The sequence below is a fragment of the Quercus lobata genome, chromosome 2 (assembly GCF_001633185.2).
Source record: "Quercus lobata isolate SW786 chromosome 2, ValleyOak3.0 Primary Assembly, whole genome shotgun sequence".
NCBI lineage: Eukaryota > Viridiplantae > Streptophyta > Magnoliopsida > Fagales > Fagaceae > Quercus > Quercus lobata.
Window position 1 is genome coordinate 92,668,973 of NC_044905.1, and position 25,461 is coordinate 92,694,433.

The window sequence follows — 25,461 nt, forward strand, 5'->3', positions numbered from 1 at the left end:
ATTTTAGATTTGGGATCGGCGTGACGGAGCTGGGTGTTGATTTTGGGTTTGGGATTGGAGTGGATTGGCGAAGATTGGAGATCATGGTGGCGGTGTGGGTCTGGGTCGATGATCGAGTCACGGAAGAGGAAGATCTTGGTGGTGGTGGGAAAGGCTTGTTCTTGCAGCTGGGGTTTTGGGTTGAAGTGACTGGTCTCAGTGAAGACGGTGGTTGCTGTGTAGATTGTTGCTTTTGGTATATATTATTTTATTATGTAGATATATTATTTTAATGAGTAGATGAGGAAAATAAAAGTTTGGGATGCTGGAGGTATTGTAAAATGGTATGGTATAAGTAATAAAGTAGCTTTTTGAGATGGTAAAATAGAGTAGAGTAGCATTTCCTAATGCTGATGCTCTAAGACCCTCACTTTTAGAGCTTTTTAGGATCATAAGGATTATGTGTGTTGCTTCACCTATTAGTCATCAAACGTGTGTTACTGAGTCATACGATCATACAGTTAAGCTTTGGGATGTGAGATTGACAAATTCGAAATTGGTTATGGAGGTGAAACATGGAAGGCCGGTTGAGAGTGGTTTTTTTTTTTTTTTTTTTTTTGGCCATATGGAGTCATGGTGAACCGTTTTCCATCCCACTATTTGTCTTTTGATCTTAGTGCGAGCTTGAAAGAGCTTATTTTCATTGATTTATTTTACAAGACTCAAAAAGGTTATGCATAAATTGAAGTTGATGGCGAAAATAAACTGATTTTTAGTGTAAATAAACAAACAACCTCTTAAAGAAAACCCCTACATTGTTACAAAGTGTGATGAAACTTGAATTGTCCAGCCTACTAGACAGACAAACTTGTGATGCTAATTATATTGAATTTTCTTTTCGTAGTTAATCAAATGATAAAAACCAATACACCAAATGAAGTTTGCTTCAAAGCTGAAATTATCAGTTTACCAAATCGCTGGGTCAGTCAACTATTGTTATTTAATAAAAGATTGTTGTTGAAAAATTGTTCCCCTCGGTATCTCATTGGGATGATGAAATTCCATTTCATCTGGTGGAACTTAACAGTTAGTACTTGGAAAATGGATAGATAACTCGGAAGATGACTAAAAATCTTTCTTTTTTCTTGTTCTTTATCTTTAAATTTCGCATTTCTTAAAACTCACTTGTTCCTTAAGTACAAAAGGAACTTCTACTTCAGGCTTCTGGCCGAAAAAAGAAGGTTAAAAAAAATGATAACTAATCAAGATACAAAATACAAGTGTAAGAACTATAAGTCTATAACACTGTAGTAAATCTGGCTGCTCCTGTTTTGCTCATCGGCCCTTTTCTTCAAACATCAAAGCTGCCACAACTGGAAGACGCCAGCATCAAACTAGTTCCGGCCTCCCATAGCATTTGGCTTCTGCAAGGGTCAGACTTGCCACGTCTGGCAACCCAGATTATTCTGAGTCATAATATGAATTAACACTAAAAAATAATTCCTGTGCCACCATCAGTGACCAGTTTAATGTTACATTCACTAGTATATACAAAACATCAAAAGTATAGGGTGGCAGCATGGTTACAAAAGATGATACGAGTATTGAAGAGGTAGATGGCCGTCTCTAAAACCCTACAGATGCCATTTGAAAACCAAGGGCGTGACTCAACCGGCGGGGTTCTAGAATTACAGAATCAGGCCAAGACTTCCCTCAAAATCATGAGCAATTCAGCAAAATAATGCAGGTCCCTTGATTTCACATTTAGTTACTTACCCACCTTCTTTTCCTAGCAGGCCGCTCTGGTTTGATCTCTGACTCCACAGGAGTCTCAATTTTGGCAGAGGGCAGTGCTTCACTCTCTATCTTCTTAATCACCAAGACTTCTTTCTCACTCGGCAGTGGAAGCTTGAACCGCTCACTTCGCTTCTTCAACTTCTCCACTGTATCCTCCAGGTGCCTTTCCTCCAAAGGTTTTGTGTCAGCATCCTTGCTTTCCAGATCACCAGCATCTTTCTCTTCAGCTGATGGATGTTGATTATCAACAATCTCGACTGTGTTAGCAGATTCATCCAGAGGTTTGGTGGCTTCTGAAGATGCGCCATTGATATTCCTATCACTCTCCTTAAATTTCAAGGAAGATGATGGCCTACTGTTGATACTGAAATCCCTCTCAGCATGGCTAGTCCAACGTTCCAACTTGGAGCGCCCTCTTTTTGAGTCTAGTTGTTCATCTTCTGAGGAAACATCTTCCCTATGTTTTCTGGAGACATGACGCTGCACTGGAACCTCACGCTCACCATTTCCTTGATCCCCGGAGCCTTTCAAGCCCTATATAAAGGAACAAGAAGGAAAAACAGATTTGAACATTTCCTACCATATTTAAGTACAAAGGCCAAAAAACAATAATGAGAAGTGACCATGAGCCTGCAGGGATACTTCCTACATTGAGAATTAAGTAGTGAACCAAAAAAAGAACACCTCAATGGACTCAGCAAATTGTATCTCTCTCTCTCTTATTAGTAATAACAAAGAGTATCTCAAATTCACAATCAAAACCCAAATGAATTGAAGAAAGAAAATAGGAAATGATAATAGGAAATGCCAATACGAGATGGTAATCTGACCAAGACAAGCAAAGCAGTTTAAAAATTAGTCTGCAAGCCTAAGAACAAGCTCAAATGATCAAAATCAAATTTTATGTCAAAAAACTTACTTCAATGATCTCAAATTCATTCCAAACATCAAAATCTATGTGTGTTTTGGGTCAGTTTTACAAAATAAAATTGTCTGCATCTTCCCTTTCTTTACCCGAATGAATTACTCTAATTACAAGCAGAGGCATACATGAATAAAATACTATGGAGATGGTGCAAAGAATGTGATGGGATGTAATATAGTTTAGAACTAAACGGGACAGTTGCTTAGAACAGATTGATAGGCGATTAGACACCCCTACAAAGAACAGTAAGTTCTTGAGGAAAAGCTCTCAAAGGATTATTTTCATTTACTAACAAGAAGCCCTATTACAATGCTTATACATGGATATTTATAGCCTAGGGGTTAGTTACTGGTGATGACATCAACCATAACCAACTCACATTTATCACATGCTATATTACATTTGTAATATATAATCACTTGCAATATTTGATAAAGCACATAACTTCTACTTCCTAACAACTTCTAAAATCTAGCATGTGTATGTGCCTCTAACTAATTTTCCCTCCAATTTTAAAATACTACAACAAACTTAGCACATGTGGATTTAGCTACAATAATCACATGGAACATGTGAAAGACAGCCCTTAGGCTTGGCTTGCCTTGTGCCATGTCACTCCCTCGTGCCACATCACCATGCCATGTCAACATCTTCCATCTATTGCGTTAGACTCCTGCATCAGGAGGTAAATAGCTTAAAACAACCAGGCCACTTCTCAATCCATGAAAAATGGCCTCTAAGTGTAAACAAGGATTGACAACACTCGCCATTTAATGGGGAAAAAAGTCAATTCTCGATATTGCAAAACACTAGCCTAAGCAAGATTATCAGAATGGTGTCATTTCTGTTTATTTGTCTATATATTTATTTATTTCAATAACATTAGCACTTAACCAACACAACTACAGTCGGTCAGCCCATCTGATGACCTATATTATTCCTAAATGAAAGCTACACTGTACATTTCCCAGAAATTAGCATCTTTAAAAGAAAATACTCAATTTTGGAAGCAACTCTTTATTCCACTGAAATCATGGTTTCAACCTTAGTCCAATGCCTGAATAATGAAAATTCAGTAACCAGTTATTATAACAAGCTTCAACAATCAGGTCCTTGAAGTAGGATGCTTAATGGGTCCAATCCCCACCACCCAACACCACCCACCCCTCCCAACCAAAAAAAATTTTGTGGTTAGAATTCCAGCTGAAAACAGGAGCTTAACTAAGCCTTGCTGGAAGAGGGAGTGAGCCAGATTTCTCTCTCTTTTTTCTTTTTCTTTTTTTAATTTCTTTTTGTAAACAATGCTTTAATTATATGAATTCAAGCTTGTGACCTACTTGTTCTTCTTGTGAAGGCATTGTCCAATAACTCAACTTCTATGAAGGAGATTTTTTTTCCTTATCATGACAAAACTATACATTGTTGTGTCTAAACATGGAACATACCGTCTCATTAATTTGACCACTTTGGTCTTCTCGATTTCTCTTGGAAGGGCCTATAGCGTTGTGATCACCACCCTCAGACTCTTTATTCTTCCTTGTATTCTCTCTATGCTTTTTGTCATGCACTCTTTGGTTATCAGAAGCACTAACAGCACGATCATTACGAGTACTTGACCTCTCCTGCCTGGATCTTCTTTCATCATTACTAAATTGATTTCCACGTGGGTAAACATCCTCGCGTCCCCTATAATGTGAATTTTCATCCTCAATTCGTTCCCGTCTCTTGGACTGTTCACTGTGTCGCACTGTGTCTTTGAATTGGTATTCTTTATCAGATCCCTTGTACTCTTCCTTTGCCCTAGAATGGCCAGCCAATGCTTTTTCCTCTGGACCACGCCCACCCCTTAAAGCACCCCGTCCTTCATCTCTTTCCCGCTTGGGTAGATTTTCTTCATGAGACTGTTTTAACCTATGCCAATCCTCCCTCTCTCTTGGCGGCCTTTCACCCCTTTCTCTCTGCAACCAGCCCTCATCTTTGTGCCTAACAGAGTGGTGATCCTCAAGATTATCCCTAAGTCTTAGTTGGTCATCTCTCTTCCGTGGGTCCAAAACCTCATCCCTTTCTCGCTTTCGACGACTGGTACTTTCCCTGTGGCCATGCAAGATTTCTTCTTTGTCAGCATGGTCCCTCCTCAGATATTCCTCATCCTTCCTTCTCTTGCCATGGTAATCATCCACATTTTCATACCTACTCTTCAGACCATCATCTCTTTCCCTGTGGCGTGATCCAGCCTCCTTATCATAAGGAATCCTATAGTTTCCATTATCTAACTGTTTCCTTGAATGGAGAAATTCATCTTTGTCACTCCTCTCGCCATCTCGAACCTTACCCCTATGCCTGGATCCCATTTCCTCACCACGCTCCCTCTTCCTTGTTTCTTCAGCTCTAATCCTTCTGTTGTAAGGATCATCATCTCGCCGTTGCCAAGGAATTTCAGGATTGTCCCTCTCCTTTCGCCTATTAAATCCATCAGCTTTCATATGCATCTGATGACCTGAGCTAGGATCCCAGTCTCTATAGAGGTAATCTTCCGTTCCTTTTACTGCCATGCGACTTCTTTCTATATCTTGTCTTCCATCACGATTCTTTCTTCGGAGACCCTGTTCATTGTCATCAAGGTGCCTTTTCATGCTCTCTGTGCGTGTTGAACGTCCTTCTTGAATGACTTCCTCATCAGCCCCATCCCGCCACTTCTGATAGTCCCTGCTGCTTCCTGACCTAGCTTTGCTGTTTTCACTACTTCTTGCAGCCTTTGAGTCCTCGCCCTCATCAAATTCTTGGAGCACAGGTTGTTCGACACGAGAACTCAATTTTTGCTTATTTAACACTCCATCCTTGAGGGTGTCATTTTTGCCTATTGTGTTTAAAGTCATTTCATCCTTTTCCATCACAGGGCTTCCATCAGCTAGCAAGAGCTCATCATGTTCAGCATCTTTCTGCTCAACACTTGACTCTCTGGCAACCCTAACCGTGACAGGAGATGATAACCGCGGACTATGTTTACCATCCAAGCTTTCAACTGATTCTTCCTTCTGATCATCATGAAATTTCCCATCACGTGTACTTCGACTGGGAGCCATATGAGGGGATTGGTCACGTGCTCTTTCCTGTGTCCGCCTGTATTCAAAAGGCGCAAGTTAAAATGCAATTGTTGAGTCTGATGCAATTTTACAAGTTAATAATAATTCCAGATCAGGCTAATAAAGATATGCTAAAGATTAAACATTTTAACAAATATGTTTCAGTCAATAAATATTATATGTAGCTAAATATGTGACGCTCTAATTTGATTGATTGTGTGATGTGTGTGGATGTGTGATGAGTCCCACATTGGGTATTTACTGGGTTGAACTGGACTTTATTAACAACTGCAAAGAGCCTCAATTGTGACTAGTCCTTTTGAGGTATAGCGCAGATGTGGCTAGCGTTTTTCCTTAAGTCGTTACATGTGATATCAGAGCCAGGTTGGGTAATCCCGTGTGGGCTCGGAGACACTACTCCATAAAGTGGGCCCTAACAAGAACGTTAGGGATTTAAGTGGGGGAGATTGTGACGCCCCAATTTGATTGATTGTGTGATGTGTGTGGGTGTGTGATGAGTCCCACATCGGGTATTTACTAAGTTGAACTGAGCTTTATTAACAACTGTAAGGAGCCTCAATTGTGACTAGTCTTTTTGAGGTATAACGTAGATGTGGCTAACGTTTTTCCTTGGGTCGTTACAAAATATATGAACAAAATTGGGTAACTACTAACTACAATATCATAAGTTGTACCTGATGAAGTACACAAGGCAAAAGTGTATATATGCCAACTGAAAACCTCCAAATGAGAATACTGACAAATCCCTTTTATTGATTGGACAGAAAAAGCAGACAATTACTTTGAGAACTGCAAGAATGATCCATTTGGAACTATTTTTTCTCTCACCTTCTAAGAAGACCATAAGTAATTTTACATTTATGCTTTGTTATCCAATATATCGTTTGGAATCCTTTTACCATGATTCTCTAATACACATGAAATGCAAGTTAATTTGCTTCTACAATTTAAATGCATTCACACGTTCAGACGATGACATCCTAAGCTTTTGTATAAAAATGGCCTGTAAAAACTTAAGATAGAACACAAGGCAAAGGCGCAAGGTGGGACAAGGATTGTAAATCCAATCCAAGTACTTGGAATCAAGGATTGTTGCATTGAGGTGGACTTCTCTTCCTTACTTAAAGGAATGTGTTGAATAAAGAATTATCAAATTGACCAGAATAACAGATAGGTTTCTATGAACATATATCAGACATTACATCTATTTCCAAGACTTATTTCATACCTTTCATCATAAGGAGTACCAACTTTCCCGCTAGTCTGCCCCCTCGAACTAGAAATCTGGACTGGAGCTTCTGGAGGGAAGGATGATATTCCATCCCCATCATTCAAGTTATCTTGACCAGAATTCACAGATGGCATTCTTCTTCCAAGATCTCTCTTTCGAACATTGTAAGCCTGTGGAAAACCATCAAAATACTCACTATCCACCTGCTCCACGTCTTCTTCAGCTACATCGCCACCTCTAAAATCCTCTCTGGGGGTTTCATTGTCTGGTTGCTCTGGGGCATTTCCTGTGGAGGAATCATCATCTACAGAGTCCTGCAAGACAATCTGTTCACCGAAATACGCCTGGTTATCTACACCACATATGAAATGAAGCATCCAATCCCACAATTAGATCAGTGCACTTAAAGACAAATATTAGTACATACCTCAATAATTGCATCTGAATCACGCATGCGAGGAGGTCGAGTGTCAATGGAGGGGAGACGCTCACCATAACCACCTTCAACCTGTATTGCTCTCCCGGTTGGCTGGAGGGGAAAAAAAATAGATGAGCCCGGACGCTAATATAGCAAATAAACGCAATTGTCTCATAGATACAGCTTTTTTTACCATGATTGCTAAAAGCTCTGTGTAAATATTGTGACAATTAGAAAGGCAAAGAAAAAGAAGAGAGCTATATGAAAATAAAGAGTAAAAATTAATGGCAGAATATAGTTGTCTACAAATCTTCATGTCAAAAATAACATAACAGCTGTACATACTATAGGTGGCCGCACACGAGCAGATCCTTTTGCTAAATCACTTTGTCCAACATCCAACTTTCCAGAATTTGCATTTTCAGCCAGAACATCATGAACACCAGTGGCTGCTGCCAATTCTGGGGGTAAATCTGGATCATACTCCTGGGGAAATAAAAGCAATAAAAGATTTTTTCTGGTAAAATAACTTGAGCATAGAAGCCAAATATTCTATTGAAAACCACAATAAACTTTCCCAAGTCCCAAGATACATAAAGACCTCAACCTCATTACCTGCTCTGTTCGCCCACTTTCATAAACACGAATTTTGCTTTGCATGGTAGACTCTAGGCGGAGTTGTTCCTGAAAAATCAATATGCAGGGACTTAGTTTTCATTTACATGGCCAACATTATGATTCAAGGTTTAATAAAGTTACCAGCTGCCTGCAATAATCTTTCCAGCTCTCCTCATTCAAACCAAAATTGAAGAAGTCTGATATATCAATGCCAGGATATTTCCATGGTTTCTCCTCAAAACTTTCAATGTCAACATCAAATATGGTCCTGAAAATATTCAAGAGGGCTACATGAGCAAATCATGACCAAAAAAAAAATTTGGAAACTCAATTCTTTAACAGAACCCTAGAATGCAGAAATATAAAAGATGGACCACTACATCCAAAATTGTAGAGAAAAAAGGAATCCTGCAAGGAGAAAAATTGGCTCTTTTTTCACTTTCTGCAACAAGATGGAATTTATATGGTAGACACAAGCGTGACACTAGCATGTTAATAATGAACACTAAACTCCATCACAATAGTCAAAACAATCTAGCAATGAACAAAAGATTTCTTCCCCCTCTTGACTGACAAGATTGTTGGCATCTCATAACAATAAAAGAGACTAACGATTCTAAAAACCTGATTATAATATGATCCCTAAAAGGGTTAAGGAGGTCAGAATTAAAACCATTTATTAGTTATTACTTTCGCTGTCTCTTATTTTGACTAGAACAGTAGCATATTAGGCGGGACACCTACCTATTGCAAATAATGTGACATTATATGATTCAATTAGCTAAACATATCTGCTTAAAGGATATTTAAGAACACAGGTCAACACCTATCACAGACAGATATTTAAGAATACTACAGTATACCACCAAAAGTTTAACTGTATCTGTCTTCACCATGCCCTTGAAAGTGCTTTAAATCTCTGGATTTATAAAGCTTAAAAAGTAAATACTAAATAGTAGAATTTTTTTTCCTAAAATCTCCAAATTTCAGCTTTTTCTATTAGACTACAAAAGAGCTTTACGGTGCTCAAAAGTTCTTTCCGTTCTTGCTACCAAATACCCTCTTTTTTCCAAAAAGCATTTGATGGGGCTCAAAGCTGTACTCTGGTTGTTCACAAGCTGTAAAGGTTTGAGAATCAAAGGGAATTATCCCTCAAATGAAGGCCTGTTGTTTCCTTGGTTATTTTAGCAAAATCTCTTTCTAATCATCCAACATGTGAAGATGGCAATCAGACTCATCAATATAAAGGAAAGGACTGCAAACAGTGCAATTCTTGAAAAACTAGGACACAATAAGGTAGGGACACAACATTAATTAATATATTTTTAGGTATAATTTATTATAATTTAAGGGTTAAAATGCAATATATTTTGTGTGTTAATCTTTATTTACTAATTAATTAATCCATTTAGCAAATATAATTTCTCTATATGAATCCCTTTTTTCTATATTAAGGAAACCCACATCCTCAATATGTAAGGCCCTTGTTCCAGTATCTTATGGAGCCAACTGGCTCAATCCACCCACTACTACTTTTTTTTTTCAGGCTCAGAACTGTTCTAATCAATTATAACTTTTTCCCCACTTTCCTCACTTTAAACCAAAAAAAAAAAAAAAAAACCCTTTCCTCAAGAATCACCACTCACACACACACACAGAGCAGAGGTAGCTAGGCCTCATTCACCACCAAAGCTCCAAGATTGATGAACTCCTCGCCGATGCCGCGTAGAAAGTCTGTTCCTCTAAACTCTGCTGCCTCGCCTTGTGCCTTGAAATCTTTTCTTCTTCTTCTTTGATCTCCACCGATATGGTCACTTCTTCACGGTCCTCACCAGCTCCCTCCTCTTGGAATTAAAACAGGCCACATCTCATAGTAGGCCATCATGCATCATGTTCTTCCAAAATTTCAGGCCTTACATTTTATTTTCAACTTAAAGCTTGGCCATGTCTCATCCAAATTTTTTTTTTTTAAATAATAATAATAATAAGTTAGTAAACCCTAATAATAATTTTTTTGTGGGACATGCAGAGACATTTGCCATGTCCATGCTTCTTAGCAAATCATCCAACAGTTATTTTAATATATTATCAGCTGATAAAACCCACAGAAACACAAACAAGCTAAACAATAATATTTAACAAAATAAAGTGCATTGACCAAACCTACATCAGTTAGATCCCATTTAGATGAACTATAGAGTTCCGTAAGAAGTCCCAAACTTCCAGTATGAGTGTGTTTGTGTTCAGAGGCAATAATGGCATACACATCAAAGGTTGACACTCGTGTGTCCTAGGATTTTATCCCAAAACCTTTCTCTACAACACAATGTTACTGAAACCACCTCTAACCGAGGCCTTTCATAAAGCTAACAACAAGACAACTAACATGAAAGAAAAACAAGCAACCAGCATACGCAGCCAATCAAAAATTACTTGTGAGAAGGAAGCGTGAATTCCAGTCCACCACCACCACCAAAACCTCGCCCCGCCATATTGTTGCCCCAAGCAGGCAATCCAAAACCCGAGTGGAAACCTTTCTGCATTGGAGAAGCATTTTTAATTCCTGTTGGTCTCCATTCACCTCTACCACGACCAGCCATAGGACCCATGTTGACAAGTGGACGAACTTGACCAGGGCCTCCTCCAGGAATGGAGGTAGCTGCCCCAGACATTGGCACCGCACCAGGTCTAACATACTGCAGGTTAACAAAAAATAAACATAAGGTTTTACATGCAAAGACAGGAAAAACAAACAGGTATAAGACAACAGTTAAAATATGCTTTAGCCATACAAAGAGAACAATTGCAGATACAGCAGAATTTTTCCCTATAAACCAAAAGAGAAGTTCTGAAAGTATCATTGACACATAGGTGTTACTTATGTTGAATTAAGATACAAGCTGACCAGTAAAGGGGAGTTAAGAGGGGGAAGATCAACCTTCCTAGGCATGAATATTGAAAAAGCTCTAAGAACATGTTTATATTTTAGTTCAAGTCAGAAACAGAAGACATAATTCTAAAAATTTCAAATGATAATGATGAAAAAAGACACAAAGAAGATATAATTTAATCTTTATAGTCCTATCACAATTAGTCTTTCAAGCCAAATGCCAAGGCAAATGGCAATAACTATAGATTTAAAATTATTTGTTTCTAATAGCATGAAAGTACATATGATACTCATCACAAAACACAAAACCCCTGAGATAACCATACCACCACATGGAATTAACCACTTGTCAGAACACAGGCTGGAGACTATGGCTGAAAAATACAAAGTAAAGCTTGATTATTATATTTTCCACTTCCAGACAAAAAAGGTTTGGTACAATGCTTCCAGGATTAGAGACTATGAGGTGTATCAAGCACACAATCTTTGGTATATAAACCATGAATCATTGCAAAATAACAACAACTGAAGCAAAGACCAGGGGCAAGAGTTCCCCAAAAAAAATTAACTAGGAAGAAACACACCTCAAAAGGACTTTTTAAGTAATTTTTCCCTTTAATTTACATATCAAGGAATCCATTTTCTCAAATACATAATATACTATTGCTGTCCACAGTTCCAGAAATGTACTTTTAATTGAAATGCATCTGGATTTGTAATTGCTCATAAAGTAAATGATATGGAGGTAAATAAACTGCTCTAGGAATAGCTGCCCCTTCTCAACCAACCCAATCATGTCAACACTGCTGTAAATGGTAAATGCAATAGATCAATTATCAATGAAGGCATGCCACATATAAATTCATTGTGGCATAACCAGAATACAAGTTTGCTCACTCATAATTCCGAATTGTAGGATTCTCAAAAAAAAAATTCCAAATTGTATTAACAGCATATCTTTCTTCTTTCATATCAGAGAAGCAGCATTGAAAGAGATAGATGGTAGTGACAACAACAACATTTATGGAGACGAATATAGGAACATATAACGCCAACATTGTGTTGAACATTAATAAGGTTTAATCTCAAAGGTTCCCTATAGATCAGTTGCATTTTTTTTTATTGCGTCATTAATGCCATGGAAGGATTGCTCAAGATAAAGGGGGCCATCAGAACAATATTGTGAAATTTCTTCATAATTACTTCAGAAACAGGGTCAATCCCTAACACTAGATGTGGAAATAAACAGTATGACACGTAAAACCCACAATGCACAGAACTCTTCTACAGATTTAAACACTAAACACAAAATATATCTTACAGATTGAAGAGGGCCCCATTTACCGTCCTCACATTTGACTTTCAAATCAAAACCCAGGTAGAGGATTTTACCAAAGTAACCAAACTACAAGGATAAACCACTTTAAATTAAGTGATTGGAATGAAGAGAAATCAGTTTGATCTCCTCCATTACTCGTAAATCCCAAAAATGAATCATGGCTGAAACTTTTCTTAACCAGATGATTTTACCAGCCAGCTAAACGCAGCTGCCTTTACTTTTAAGTATAAATAAAATCTCAGCAAACAGTAAGAATCATCAAACACTTATTAAGGCAACCAATTTTCATTTCCATTACTCAGAATTCGTGAACAAAAAAATACATTTTGGGCACTCACTCCTTTCTACTTTTTCAAACACAACAAACCAAAAAAAAAAAAAAAAAACTGATAGCTATAACACAAATCGAAATCCAATGCATCAATTTCCCACTTCATTTTACAAAAATTACAATCCATAACTACACTCTAATTCTCATCAAATAAGGGGAAAACACACAACCCCAATATACACAAAATCGTTCCCGATTTTCAAGCAACAACATATAACTCACTGACCTTAAACTGAGAATGAAATGGATGATACCCATGATTGCTATAACCAATTTTCGGCGCCACCACCGCGCCTACGTGGACACCGCCACCAATAACCTTCCCGGCATCCCCAGTCTCCTTCTTCTCTCCATCCGCTGCCTGCGCTGCATCTTCGCCCCATTCTTGCGCCTCCATCTCCTGATTCAGCTCCCCATCCGCCACAATAACCAGCGGATCCCCATCTTCATCATCATCATCTTCCTCGCCTCCAATTCCGCCTCTCTCCATTGCCATGGGCCCATGATTGTTATCATTCAACACTATCTGCAAATCGTCATCACTATCACTGTCCCAATCATTCTCGCCGCTGCCGCCACCACCTCCGCTGGCGTCGTCCTTTCTAGAAGCTTCCAGATTCACCGTCAAACCACGCACCATCGCGTCACCGCCGCTGCCGCTGCCGCTTCCGCCACCACCGGAGAGTCCTGGAATGATTGGCTCGGAGCCAATATCGTCGATTCCAGTATTACCCTCCTCAATATCAAAATTCACATCTTTATCCATCAAATCCACACCTCCTTCACCTCCTCCTCGGCTCAAAGCCTCCGATTCAACAACACCAGCCTCCGGACCAGTCCTTCTCGGTAATTCAACATCTCCGGCTTCCAAAACCCTAGCACCACCAGCTGAATCCTCGCGAGCGATCGAATTCGGCGCCAAATCGAGCTTGACGGCTTCGCGAACAGGCTCCTTAGGTTGAGGAGCTAGGGTTTGATTGGGCGCAGTGGAACTAGAGTGAGGAGCTCCGAAAACGATCCCATCGTCGTCGTTGCTGCTCTTTAGGTTGAGATCGATCGGACTGTGGAGAGACGGTGGCGCAGGCGACGGTTGGTGAGGCTGCGAAGCGGAGGATAGCGACGACGAAGAAGCAAAAGGCCTGAGCACGTCCGTGTACAGATCTCCGAACTCGTCGTCGTCTTCCATTAGAGAGAGAAAGAGAGAGAGTGTTTCTTTCTTTCTTTCCTTCTTTTTTTTCTAGAGAGAGAAACAGAAGAAGGGTTTCGAGTTTTTGTGAAAGGTTGTGTGAAGCAATGTGTTCGTGTTAAGAGTTACGCTTCTTTTTTTTGTTTTCTTTCTTTTTTTTTGTTTACGCCTAATAAATTGTGTGTTTCCGTTTCACAATTGTGTATTGACCCAGTGTTATTGTTATCTGCATTTGCTTTTAGGACACAATTTCGTTATTTCATTTCGGACAAACTTAAGGACAGTCCTTAACTAAAATTATACTTAAGTTTTATGGAGAAAAAAAAATCATATTGCTGAATTTTAAAAATGAAATTTAAGAAACAACACTTAAGATAATATACTTCAATTTTGTCATTTCATTTCCCTAAATTTTTTTTTTTTGTTGATAAACTTCATTTCCCTAATTTGGCGTTGTATTAGTTTGGTATGGAAATCAAATTGGGGGCATCTGGGCAATTTGGGATTTGTTAATTTGGACTGAGAAAGTGTTGGTGATACAATCTAGGGATGAAAGTAACTTCTCAATTTTTCTTATGGGTTGTGCTACTTCTATTTGTACTTGTGTTAATTCACTCCCAAAAGTGGCAAAGTCCAAACAAAACCAACAAGAGTTCAGGTACTTCAGGTTCTAAATTTGTTTACACTAAAAACTAAAAGGTCTATCGATCACACATTCTCCCTCTCTCGTTGTCTACCTAAAAAAACTTGTCTACCTAAAAAACACAAACTTGTTAACTTTATTGTTAAGTTAAAAAAAAAATATATATATATATATATATAGAAATATGTCTATAGAAATAATGAAATATTCAATTATCTACTATGAACCTATTGTAATTTAATATGGCACAATCCAATTCTCAAGTAAACAAGAATTTGGGTTCAACCTCCCTTGCCCACTTGTTGTAAGTGACGTTCCGTTTGTTTTGATGTAAAATATTTTCATATTTTACGGTATTTGTTTTACCGTAAAACATTTAGTCAAAAGTAAAATATTTTCAGTCAATCAATACAACCAAGGCAAATAAATATAAAATGTTTTACACTTAAAAAATTGGTAAAATATTTTACATTTGTTGTTGTCTCTCTCAGTCCCGATTAGTCCCTCTCTCACTCTCTCACGCTTTCAGTTTCTCTCCACAGGACCACAACCTAGCTCACCTTCACTCCTCTCCCACCCATCACCAACTCTACCTTCTCCAGCAATCCCTTGGAACTTTGACTCTCGGCATTAATGTTCCTAACTTGAACGTCAAGCGCAAGGACGGTATAAATCGGCGACTACTGCCTCTTTTGTGGTGCAAATCAGTGATAAGGTCGGTAGTGGGGTGGGTCATCGTCAGATCTAAGTGTTGGTGTCTCTCTCTCGGTGGTGGGGTGGGTTGTCAATGATGGGTTTTAGTGGGCTGGGTCATTGGTGTTGGGTTTTGGTGGGCTGGATTTGGTGTTTTCAAGTTTGGTTCTGAGGTTGGTGGTCAGAATTGCTATAGTTGTGGTGGTTCGTGGGTTTTGATGGTGGCTAAATAAGAGTGGGTTTCATTGATCTTTGACTTTGGAAATTTTGTTTTCATTTGGTATTGTTACTTCATGTTGGTGGTTGTTGTTGTGGTGGTGTGGCCGTGTGAGTGGTGGTGTTTAGTCACTAGATTTTGGTGGCAGCGGGGCGGTGGTGGCTTTTTTTTTTTTTTTTTTTTCCTTTCTTTTCTTTTTCCAATTTGGATTTTGAGTGGTTAGTGGTGGTGGTGGTGCTTGTATTTGGAAGCGGGTGGCTATTTACATTTTCAAGTGTCTAATCTTGCCAAACACTTGAAAATGTGTTCAATGAAAATATATTACAATAAAATTTTTTACATTGAAAATATTTTACATCGAAGCAAACGGAGCGTGAACAAATAAACAAAAGCAATTCCATGACTTATGAAAAGTGAAAACCTTTGACATCCTTATATGGACAAAATTTACAAAATAATATTATTTTAATAACAATTATTTATAAATCTATCCTCTCTTTTTTAAATTGTGTTTTTGAAAACACGATAAGTGTTGAAGTTGTGCTTCAAAAACACTACCTCACTTAAAATTCAACCAAATCCCGCTAAAATCATTTTTTGAAAACACAACTTTAAGTGATAAAATAGACATGATTTTTTTTTTAATTTTAAATGCTATACCCCAAGTAAATTCTAAATAATATCAATTTAAATAATTAATATTAAAAAATGTGTTATTTTGCAAATTTTGGCCCCTTATACAATTGATATTAATAAAATATCATGGGATAACAAAATGACACGATTCTTCATCTAAACGTTTTCTATATCAATGACTTGCACAAGTAAATAAATAATTGAAATATTGGCGCTATTGCTTGCAATTTAAGTCTTGAGAAATATTTTGCCCCCTTATATGATTGATATGAAAATATCATGTTGTAAAGCCTAGGCATGATATGCTTGGGTAAGTGTGACAAGTATTTATGAAGTTGTTTAAAAATTAGATTTATATATAGTCATCGAAAGGACCTTACGCCGAGATACATAAGAACCTCCTTGGTTGCTAAATACAATAAAGAGTCCATGACATGTGAAATATCAACCAAATAAAGCTTCCGGTATTTGCTCAATTCTCTAATAATGTGCTTGTTTTGGTTATGTTAATAGCAAATCCGGTGCATATGGAAATGCAATAAATTGTTTTTAAGAAATAGTAATTGAATTCTACTGTTTGTTTGTGAGTAACAGATGGATTCTACAGTTCACAAGAGTTTCATGCGTAAATCTCCATAATGAAGGTGAGATTTTGTGGTGCATGACATGATATATTTGTGCACACTTTTTTCTTTCTTTAGATGATGAGTATTTGTTATCACTCTTCAGTCTTCACTCATGTACACGACTAATGGCCTTAATAAATTTTTTAATTAAAATAGGAGATATTTACTTCAGGCGTTGTGCATTAGAAGCAAACATTCTGGAAATAGTCTCCATGAACATATTGAGAAGTATAATATGGATTTGTTTCTTTTTTTTCTTTTTAAAAATTTAGGAGTGATCACGGTCGAATAGGCTTGGATTGGCGGCGAGTTCGCCGTTAAATAGCCAAAAAGTCCTTCCATGTCAAGTGCAGAAAAATGAATTTTACTGCCAAGTGGCTCGAAGCTGCTTCTCAAGACTATTTATAACTCCATGGGTTGGTTGCCAAAACTGGTTTAAACTTGCTAAATTATGATGACAGTTGCAAAATTTGGCCCAAATGAGTGATTTGAAGAGCTTGTCAAAACTAGTGGCAACCGTATAGTTGTCAAAAATGAGTGACAATTGACAATTTAGATGAATCATGCTACAAAGGGCAATGGTACATGTAGATCCCATCCATGGACGGAGGGAGACTTTGACCTTGGCTGGCAATGGCCCCTCCTAAGGTTTTTGTAAAAAAATATTAGTATATATGTAGGTATAAATTTTAGCAATTTTGTTCTATAAAATTACACTTTACCCTTCCTTAACAATATTATCAATTCTTTTAACAGTAATACTATAACCACTGTCGGGGGCGGAAAAGTTTTCTTTTTAACAAATGAGATTTATGTTGAGTTGGGAGCCTAGACCGAAACTTGATGATGGGCTTGAAGCACAGCCCAAAAGCTATCGGTGAAGATTTGAAGACTTTGCCTTTTTTTATGCCTTGGGTCTAGGATGGGACTGACAAGGGTTATGAGATGGCCCAAAAAACACTCCCTACAGTAGACACGTTAGCACAATAAAAAGCATACTATAATAAAGAAATAGCCCAGCAATAAAATAATCCAGCAGTAAATATTCTAGCAGTAAAATACCCCAGAGCATAATGAAATTCCAGCCATTAATTATTTTACACATTAAGGAAAGTAGCTGCATCTTCAAAATCATCATCCGTTGGTTCTGGAGAAGAGTCCTTTAATACAATAACATGAGGGAAGAATTCCATAGTAACAATTACATCATAACTTTCAATAGTAAATGAATAAACAAATATCATGGGCTCCATTACAACAAATAATGAAGAAAATTAGTGTGAGATGAAGGGAGAGAGAGAGATTCTAGCTAGCGTAGCAAGATCATTATGATGCCAAGGCATGCTCATGGATATAGTATATGTAGTGAGCAGTGAGGGTCATTTTTTGGTAGTATGAGTAGTGAGTGAGAGTGAGTATTTAGTGAAGTTGCTGGGGCTTTCTGCTAGGGTTGAATAAGAACTTATAAGTAGGGGTGTGAGGGGTATTCATGAGCTAAGGGCTGAAGGGCTTAGTTTCTAAGTCTAAAACTAAGAACTCAGAGACTCAGAACCTCACTAAGAGTTTAAAGAAAGAGAGAGAAGTTTATGGGAGAGTCCTTCTCTATTAGTGTATCTATTGGTCTATGTTGGTCTATTTTGAAGGATTAGTGGAGAGTTTCATTTATAGTTGAGTTTGAGGGGGTAATTAGGAAATAATTTCTGCTAAATCTTCAGAAAATCTTTGGAGAATCGTTCCTAAGATTTGGCCAAGATTGATAAGTTCAGCTTTAGAGTATTCTTTGTTGTTTTGGGTAATGGCAGCTGGAGTTCTGACTTAGCATTAAATGCTAATTGTCCTTAGCTGATGGGATTAGAGCACGTTTTAGGCTAATGATCTTGATTTTGCTGCTACAAGAATCAGAGCTCCCTAGGGCAGATTGTATCACCCCAAGCCAGGTGTCAATCTTGGAGCCTTTGGCTTGAAACTCTGCTGGAGATCCCTTTGGGGCCCTCCAAACCACATTTTTCTAAGTTTTCCCATTTGGGTTCATGTGCTTGGTTCATAAACCATAAAATACACGTTTTTGGCATGATAATGAGTTGTTTTCCAGTTATTTCAGAAGTTTTCATGGTCTGGTTATGGCTGCCCTTAGTCTTTGACTGAATGGGTTGGAGAAGAAAGGGAAGATAGCTTGCTGAAGCTTCCCAACTTTATGACATGTCACCTCAGCTTTATGTCACATAAGAAATGATGAAAATCAACTTGGCAAGGAAGGGTTTAATCCCTGCTGGACACGTGTCCTCTGATCTGATTTGACAAGTTGGAACTGATGGTAGTGGGTCCTAGCTGTCAGGTTGTGTTGAACTTTGACTTGACAGCTCACATGAGCTTCAGCTGCTGAGATTTGTATATGAGTTGGGTTGGCTCAACTGGGTCTTGTAGTTGAGCTTCTTTGGGCTTGGTCATCCCTGCAAAATGAATAGTTTTGCCATGGGTGATATACGTGGGCTTTTGTAGTTATAAATATTGTAAGAGAAGTATTTTTAAGGGATGAGTAATTTATATTTCCCATGAGTTAGGGACTTTAGTATATGAAAATATGTTTTTGCAAAGATTAGTTTTGGGCTTTGAGTATAATGTAATTGTTTTTGCCAAAATAAAATTTGGGCTTTGTAAATATGTGCCAAAATAATATTGTGCTTTATAAGTAGTTGCCAAAATAATATTGGGTTTTTATAAATATGTGCCAAAATAGTATTTGGGCTTTGTAAGTAGTTGCCAAAATAATATTGGGCTTTTATAAATATGTGCCAAAATAGTATTTGGGCTTTGTAAGCATGTGCCAAAATAGTATTGGACTTTTATAAATAGGTGCCAAAGTAATATTTGGGCTTTGTAAATATGTGCCAAAATAGAATTTGGGCTTTTTGAGATTTTGTAAAAAATATTGCCATGTAGCAACGGACTTTAGAAATGCCATGTAGCAACGAGTTTTAGGGTGCCGTGTAGAAACGGGTTTTAGAGGTACTGCGTAGCAACATACTTTTTTTAGAGGAGTCGTGTAGTAACGGGCTTTAAGAGGTGCCGTATAGCAACAGGTTTTGTAAGAGTGTCATGTAGCAACGGGCTTTTAGAGGTGTCGTGTCGTAACGGGTTTTAGAGTGCCGTGTAGCAACGAGCTTTGGGGTGACGTATAGCAACAACCCTTGTAGAGAGTTTTGTTGGGCTTTTTGGATTTTGCCCATGAGGTAAATGAGTTTGGGCTTTTTATAGAGATGGTATAATTTTGTGGCTTAATATGGTAATAATATGATAAGTATTTTTGTGAAAACCCAAGTTGGATAATATATGGGATATAATGGGTAATATTTGTGAAAGGGCCCAAGATAATTTGTGGGGCTTATATGAGAAATATTTGTGAGAGTCCAAGTTGGGTAATAATATGGAGAATATTTGGGTAATATATGGGAAATGTGTAGGAAATATTTATGTGGGCCCAAAATAGTTTATGGGCTTGTGTGGCCATTTTTAATGAGTGGGCTAATGAGATTAAGGCCCGAAAATTTGTACCTCAATAACCACAAACTGTTTTTGTAAGATATGTGCTGAAGCAAATGGAATGCTATTGGATAATTGATGTGGCACTAAGGGCTGCAATTTACTGCTGAGAGTCACACAAGAGAAGGCTAAAATTAGAAAATGCATTGTAGTAAAGTCCAGCTAGCACTTCAAATGTATTGTAATAACATCTAGCTAGCACTTCAAACTTATCTCAATTTCTAACAAGAGATACTTTTTCGGTCAAGTCAATTAATAATTTGTCATTTGACTAAACTTTTTTTTTAAGCACACACCCATCAATCGACCACCCACTTGGTCAAAATTGTCCAAGATCTTAAATAAGAGTAGAGGGGAATAGTTACTCATTCACACTGTTTTGATGTTTTAACAATTAAGTCAAGGGACGGGGTATAGATATTCATCCCCTTTGTTTGGATGTTTTAAAAATTAAGTAGGGAGGTGAGAGGAGAAGAGAAAAATTGACAATTATGACCTTATTTTATTACTTTTAAAGAAATAAATATAAATTGATATTTCAATTTTTTTTTAATCCCTTCCCCCTCCAAATCTTTCTAATTTTGGGGAATTAAAAATGGGAGATTGGGAGGAGTAATAATAAAAATACCTCTTCAAATCCCTTCAAACCCTGCCCTCTACCCTCTTAAAGTATATCCAAGTATGGTTCATTAAATCATACTCCTCCAATTCACTCTACTCTCATCTCATCCCCCTCCATCTAAGAAAACTTTGGCAATTAGGTGGATCAGTTTAATCAGATTACTAAAACCCTAAGTGAAACTCATCTTTTTTATGACATTTTGAAGCAGCTATTATTGATCATTATGGAACCACCACATTAAGATTTGAAATAAGATTTTTGGAGTAAAGGACCGATGTCAAATCACTATGAAACTATAATATCAAAACATAATGGTATTTTGGCCTAGTGGTGCTTCCAACCTTGTGGTGGCTCAATGTAACAACTTGATTCCCAATAACTTTACCTAGCAAAATGAAGAACATATTAAACACACACACTTTTATACATCCATGAATATGTGTTTGTGTACAAGCATTTGTCAATATCGGATTCTAGATTAACCCCTTAGCAAGGTCTTCAGTTTGGATGGATGACTATAGTTACCACCAATCACAAGGGATTCTAAATGTGAATGGACACCCCATGTCTAATCAATTTTATTATTAGTTTTAGGTAAAGAGCATGTGATGTCTCCCATCATAAGTTAGGCAATAAAATGTCTACTATCTATTAAAATAAGTTTTTAAACTCATTTATGTGTGGATAAAGGGTTGTACACCATGAAACATATGCTTGACAATATATCCTCCCATTGCAACTAACTCTTTAAATAATTTACCATGTGCATAGGATAAGATCACCTATTTATGGCATTATTTAGACAACATCATGTTCATAACATGTCAATGTGTTTGGATTTACCAAGAAATTAGCTGAGTTCGTGTCTGAAATTCATAAGGGTACGAAGCTTTCCCTTATATTAAGGTCAAGTCCTAAAAGATAGTTTTTATATTTATGGTTTCAAGAATCAAACCATTATAAGAATTGAAAAATGTAGAGATTTAGGTTTTAAGTTGCAAAAATACTTTTTTTTTTTTTTTTGATACAGCAAAAATACATTTTGTTGCAACTTATATAAAGCAAATAAACAATACTTAAACATGTAAAGAATAATAATAATACACAAAGTAAATAAACGAAAAACCAAGAACAAAGTTGTATTACCAAATAGCCTCAGCAATCCTTGTGACTAAGGCTGTGTTTGGTTCCCGTAAAATATTTTCCGGAAAGGAAAATATTTTTAAGTGTTTAGTTGCATTATGAAAATTGTTGTAGAAAATATTTTCAAGTGTTTGGTTGCATTATGAAAATTTTTGTAGAAAATATTTTCATGTGTTTGGTTCTATTCTGAAAATGTTATTTTCCTACAAAATTTTCACATTTTCTCGGTTATTTTCTCAGCATCCAAACAAATTTTATTACAGAAAATTTCAAAATCACAGCCAAATCCCAATCCACAGAACAAATCACAGCCAAATCCTAACACCACACACCACCGAAACTCCAATTCAACCCACGGCAGCAAACTCCGGCAATCAAAAGCCACAACCACCAAAACACCACTACCACACCACCACAACAACAACAAAAATCAAAATCACAGAGAGAGAGAGAGATCGGTGGGTTGAAGGCTCTGGGTCGAAGGCGAGATCGCGCGGAGGCGAGATTGAGCGGCGCGGTGCGATTGGCGCGGTGCTGCAATCGACGAGACCAGTGCGATCTGGTGCGTGCGATCGTCGGACTAGAGCTCGCGAGATCGAGCGGCATGGTGCTGCGATCAACGAGACTAGTGCGATCTAGTGCGTGTGATCGTCGGACTAGAGCTCGGGGTTCGCCGGCGATGTCGAAGGTGTGATCTGGGATCCCTCTTCTTCCTCTCGCTCTTTCTCTCTCTCTTTCGGTCCGGAAACCATTTGAAGTGAAAATAGGAACGGAAATGAATTTCCGTGGTCAAAGCGTCTTTTTTATGGTCAAATGAAAATGATTTCCGAAAAATTCTATTTTCAAAACCAACCAAACACCCGCATTTACGAAAAAGCATTTACGGAAGTGATTTTCACCCAAAACAAACACAGCCTAAACGGTACAATCTTTATAACAATATGAGCGCACATAAAAAATTTGGTGTTGCTTGAGCTTTTAGTGATGTACGATGGCTCATGGTGGCATAACTGAGTTCATAGCTTCATGGCGTGGCTACTGATTTGAGTTGCAACAAAAGACAACCTCACATTGCTAGATTCAAATTCAACATGGACTCAGATTAAGCATCGCATTGCCCATATTTAGCTAAGATCCTTATTTGCGTTATGCATCCTTTATATTTGGCAAGATCTCAACATCAATAGCATTGCTAGAACTATTCAAGCCTGCAAGTGGTTGGCTGAACCGACTAGTCTAACCGTGGTTTGAATGCCTCCAACATCAATTTGGCAAGATCTCAACATCAATAGCATGGCTACTGATTTGAGTTGCAACAAACGACAACCTCACATTGTTAGATCCAAATTCAACATGGCCTTAGATTAAGCATCACTTCACCCATATTTAACTAAGATCCTTCTTCGCATTCTGCATCCCTTATATCTAGCAAGATCTTAACATCAATAGCTTCACTAGAACTAGAAGTGGTTTGCTGAATCGGCTAGTCCAATCATGGTTTAAATGGCTCACAACATCAATTTGTTTTACAGTTTTTGTTTTGTTTTGAAACCGAACTAGCGGTTGATTTTAGGTTAACCTAGTTCAACCAGTCGATTCAATTCGGGTTTTCAAAATCATAGCACCATCCATACCTAAGGCATGTGCAGGGGCGAAGGGAGGGGGGGCGATGGGGGGCAGGTACCCCTCCTGAACTTTCAAAATTTTCACTAAAAATAATATTATATTGAACTAAAATGTCTTATTTGCCCCCTTAACACAAAAGACAAAAAAAAAAAAAAAATTCTCAATTCACGGCAGCCTTTTCTCAGTAGACTTTCACTCCTACTACAACTCTAACATATAAAATCAATGGGTCTCACTTAGTAATGATTAGAAAAAAAAAAAAAAAAAATCTCTATATGGAATAGGAGTCAGAACACAATAGCCTAATGGATTTTTGAAAACAAAAACATACTACGACTCTAATATAAAACTATGGGTTCCACTTGGTAATGATTAAAAAAATAAAAAAAAAATAGCAACCTACTGCTACACCTGCACGGAATAGGAATCATTATTAGCATAGGACTCTGAAAAAAGAAAAAAAAGAAAGAAAGAAGGTGTATATATATAATGTAGGATTTTGAGGGCACACAATAATTAATCATTTTTGGAAATATTTTATCGGAAATTGAAAAAGCTGTTATATTTTTTCAATTTCCGAGAAAATGTTTCAAAAAATGAATAGTTTAATGTGTGCCCTAAGGGCACACATTAACCGAACCCTATAATGTAAACAAAGCACGCCTCCCATCAAAAAGAAAAAATTTCTTTTGAAACCAGTCTCTTTCGGTTTAGACCTCAAAGTTTCTGTGGAGTTTTTAAAATCCTACAAGCTGGGTTTTTAAGTCATGTGTTCAAATATTCACAGGTATGCATACTCTTAATACTTTTATTTTGATTTTTTTTTTTGGAAGAATCAAATTATATGTTTAAACTGTTTATATTTAGATGGATCTCTTAATTTGACTATTCTTAACCATAAATTTATAATTCAAATTATATGTTTAAACTATTTGTATTTATATTGATCTCTTAATTTGATTATTCTTAACCATAAATTGGTAATTATTTTTCTTTATTTTAATGATATGACATATACATTTGTAGTTAATTGAGATTATGGAGAATCCTGATCATAATAATGAGTCTGGATCAAATCCTAAACGAACTAGTATCGAAGTGGATGTTGCAAATCTTCCCACGGATCCTAGTTTAAGAATAAAAATTTCTAACTATCATCCTAATGAAAGAGATCAAATTAGAAGGCATTATCTACAAAATAAACATTGTCAACTAGTTGACCATGATTTTCCACAAAGTCAATTTGGCAAAACAAAGCGTCAATTTAATCAATTGTGGTTCAAAGAATATCCTAGTTGGTTGTAATATAGCATTATGAAAGATGTTGTATATTGTCTATATTGTTATCTTTTTCGACCTGATACTGGTGATTAAAGAGGGGAAGACTCATTTGTTACTGAAGGATTCAAAAATTGGAAAAAAAAATGAGAAATTACAGAATCACGTTGGGGATCACAATAGTGCACATAATATAGCTCAAAGAAAATGTGAAGCTTTGTTAAACCAGAGACAATGTATTCAAATAGTTATAAACAAGCAAATCAGATGTTGAGAAAAGGGAATATCAAACTTGTTTGAATGCATCAGTGGATTGTATTTGTTTTCTACAATAGCAATGATTAGCATTTCGTGGCCATGGTGAATCTAAAAACTCAAATAATCAAGGAAATTTTCTTGAATTATTACGGTTTCTTGCAAAGCACAATGAAGAAATTGATAAGGCAATCCTAAAAAATGCTCCTGAAAATCATCAAATGACCTCTCTTGATATCCAAAAAGAAATAGTAAATGCTACAGCCGTTGAGACAATAAATGCTATTATTAAAGATATTGGAGACTCATTATTTGCTATTATAGTTGCTGAATCACGTGATATGTCTATTAAGGAACAATTGGC

The 25,461-nt window shown here is 37.2% G+C and overlaps 1 protein-coding gene across 2 annotated transcripts; it reads right to left on the reverse strand.

Moving 5' to 3' along the window:
* Nucleotides 1-1,101: 1,101 nt before the first annotated feature.
* On the reverse strand, nt 1,102-13,983 carry LOC115977229 (FIP1[V]-like protein). Of its 2 annotated transcripts, XM_031098964.1 has the most exons (10): nt 12,859-13,983; nt 10,506-10,768; nt 8,214-8,340; nt 8,070-8,138; nt 7,800-7,940; nt 7,464-7,565; nt 7,034-7,362; nt 4,147-5,821; nt 3,303-3,374; nt 2,226-2,310 (listed from the first exon to the last, which is right to left on the reverse strand). In XM_031098964.1, the coding sequence occupies exons 1-9, from the start codon at nt 13,816-13,818 to the stop codon at nt 3,345-3,347; spliced, it is 3,696 nt and encodes a 1,231-aa protein (XP_030954824.1). In that variant the 5' UTR covers nt 13,819-13,983; the 3' UTR covers nt 2,226-2,310; nt 3,303-3,344. The 2 variants fall into 2 exon arrangements, with proteins under 2 accessions (XP_030954823.1, XP_030954824.1); XM_031098963.1 differs by lacking the exon at nt 3,303-3,374 and having other exon boundaries at nt 1,102-2,310.
* Between the last annotated feature and the right edge of the window lie 11,478 nt (nt 13,984-25,461).